Here is a 1,713-nt window from a genome sequence, read left to right as displayed (position 1 = left end):
AGGGGATGAAGCGGTTTGCGTCGAAGGTAGCAGAATGGGAAGAAGTGGTCCGCGAAAGGGGAGGAGTGCACTCTGGAGAAGGGTGTGGCGGTCAATATCTCCTGCGACCGGATACGAACAATTTACAGATGAAGTTGAACTAGAAAGTATGACTCCTCCAAGCCCTTCTACGTCTGCTGATGCTGCAGATGGTAATGCAGATCAGGCCAGCCGTGAAGATCCTCAAGGGCAGCGAGTTAAACATAAGACGCGTGTGCCAGTTGGAGTCGCGAATTCTGCGCACTACAAGAACCCGAACCAGTACTATGATTTTCCACTTCTTGGAAACGTACGTATGGGATACGGCCTAGTATCTAGCTTCCAGAGCATGCTGCATTTCGAAGCGCAACCGTGCACGAATAACGTGGGGCACTCATTTTAAAGCTGAGGCTTGTTGATCAGTTGTATAGAAGGACAAGTGTTGTCATCCCACAAACAGCTGTATATGTTTGCCTGCTCTTCTTACTGCAGGCGGGGAAGCCGTTGCGACAGTTACTTCAGGATGTGCAAGATACTGCATGGAGCTTCTGCCTCCCCCACCAAGTCCAATTAATGAGTAAAGCAGCCGCAGCATTAATACGATTTTAGAAATACGGTGGCACCACAGATCATGCATCCAGTTGACACAAATTCGTTGTCTGTAAAAGCATGTGCTCCATCGGTGAATGTTTTCTATCTAAATTTATGCCATTTCATAACTCTGTCGTCAGTGGCTTGAACATCTTGCAGGGGAACACCAAGCCGACTATCCTCTGAAGACAGGCCACGGTAGCATAAGAGTACATATAAGAATGGAGGAAGTTGTGAGTTGCTTGATTCCCAGCTCTTTTCATAGGTACTTCCCTCCCGAAATCTAGCTTAAATGCATGAGCCAACAGCCATTGACCTACTTGAAAACAAGGGTGCGTTCGTCTGTGCGCAGTCCTTCCAGCAGTCGAGCATACTAGATTTTCTGAAGCAGGAGTTTTATGCCCTCATGTCTGGCGTGGACTATCGTCATGTCAGATAAGCAACCCCTTGCCCACCTTACAGCTATAGGTGTACCTAGGCAGCGTATGTCCCCGCCGCCATGCTGCCTAACACTGTTTTATGACAATTCATTTGTGTGCGCGCAGTTGAAACGCGATGTAGCATGTGTAGCTGAAGAGATGATTTTGGCTGTGCTGGCTGAAGCGGAAGACACAGGCAGTGAGCGCTCCACGGGAACAGTCAAGCAGATGTTTCAGCTTTGTGGCGACTCTCCTCGTAGTATTTTCTTAGTGTTTGTTCAACTTGTTATTTGGAAACCTTGTATATGCCATTTTACCACAGTGAACTTTGAGGGAATCTTGAGCTTGCAGATATTTGGCGATGTGACTGCAGTACCAAACGGCGAAACAACTCGATTTATGTTTGAGATGAAGAAGCCAAAAGGCGTGAACAGCAAAGGCGGAGTTCGGCTAGAAGTCTACGGTGAGTTCTAAGGGAACAAATTATACTCCCACTTTTTTTCTATGATTCAGTGACCGTACAGACAAGATGTTGCCAGTTCACGTGTATTAGCTACCATTAACGCATTTGCGTGGGGCTCATCTTATTTTTGCTGCTGCTCAGCTTCAAAGGCCGCAGATTTTGACTTAATGGTAGGTCAATGATTTAGGTAACGGGGTGTCGATTCGGCGCACACTATAGCAA

General features: G+C 47.1%; 1 protein-coding gene across 1 annotated transcript; it reads left to right on the top strand.

Annotated features, from left to right (window-relative positions):
- Positions 1-34: 34 nt before the first annotated feature.
- EMH_0067930 (uncharacterized protein) lies at positions 35-1,673 on the top strand (the record flags this gene model as incomplete). The annotated part of the gene is made up of 5 exons (XM_013498677.1): positions 35-328; positions 962-1,039; positions 1,155-1,227; positions 1,402-1,491; positions 1,633-1,673. 5 exons carry the CDS (start codon positions 35-37, stop codon positions 1,671-1,673), a joined length of 576 nt encoding a protein of 191 aa, XP_013354131.1.
- Positions 1,674-1,713: the final 40 nt, after the last annotated feature.

This window comes from Eimeria mitis, genomic scaffold (genome assembly GCF_000499745.2).
Source record: "Eimeria mitis Houghton genomic scaffold, Emh_scaff3624, whole genome shotgun sequence".
Taxonomy (NCBI): domain Eukaryota; phylum Apicomplexa; class Conoidasida; order Eucoccidiorida; family Eimeriidae; genus Eimeria; species Eimeria mitis.
Note: the sequence above shows the minus strand (reverse complement) of the source record. Positions and strands in the feature narration are given on the sequence as shown.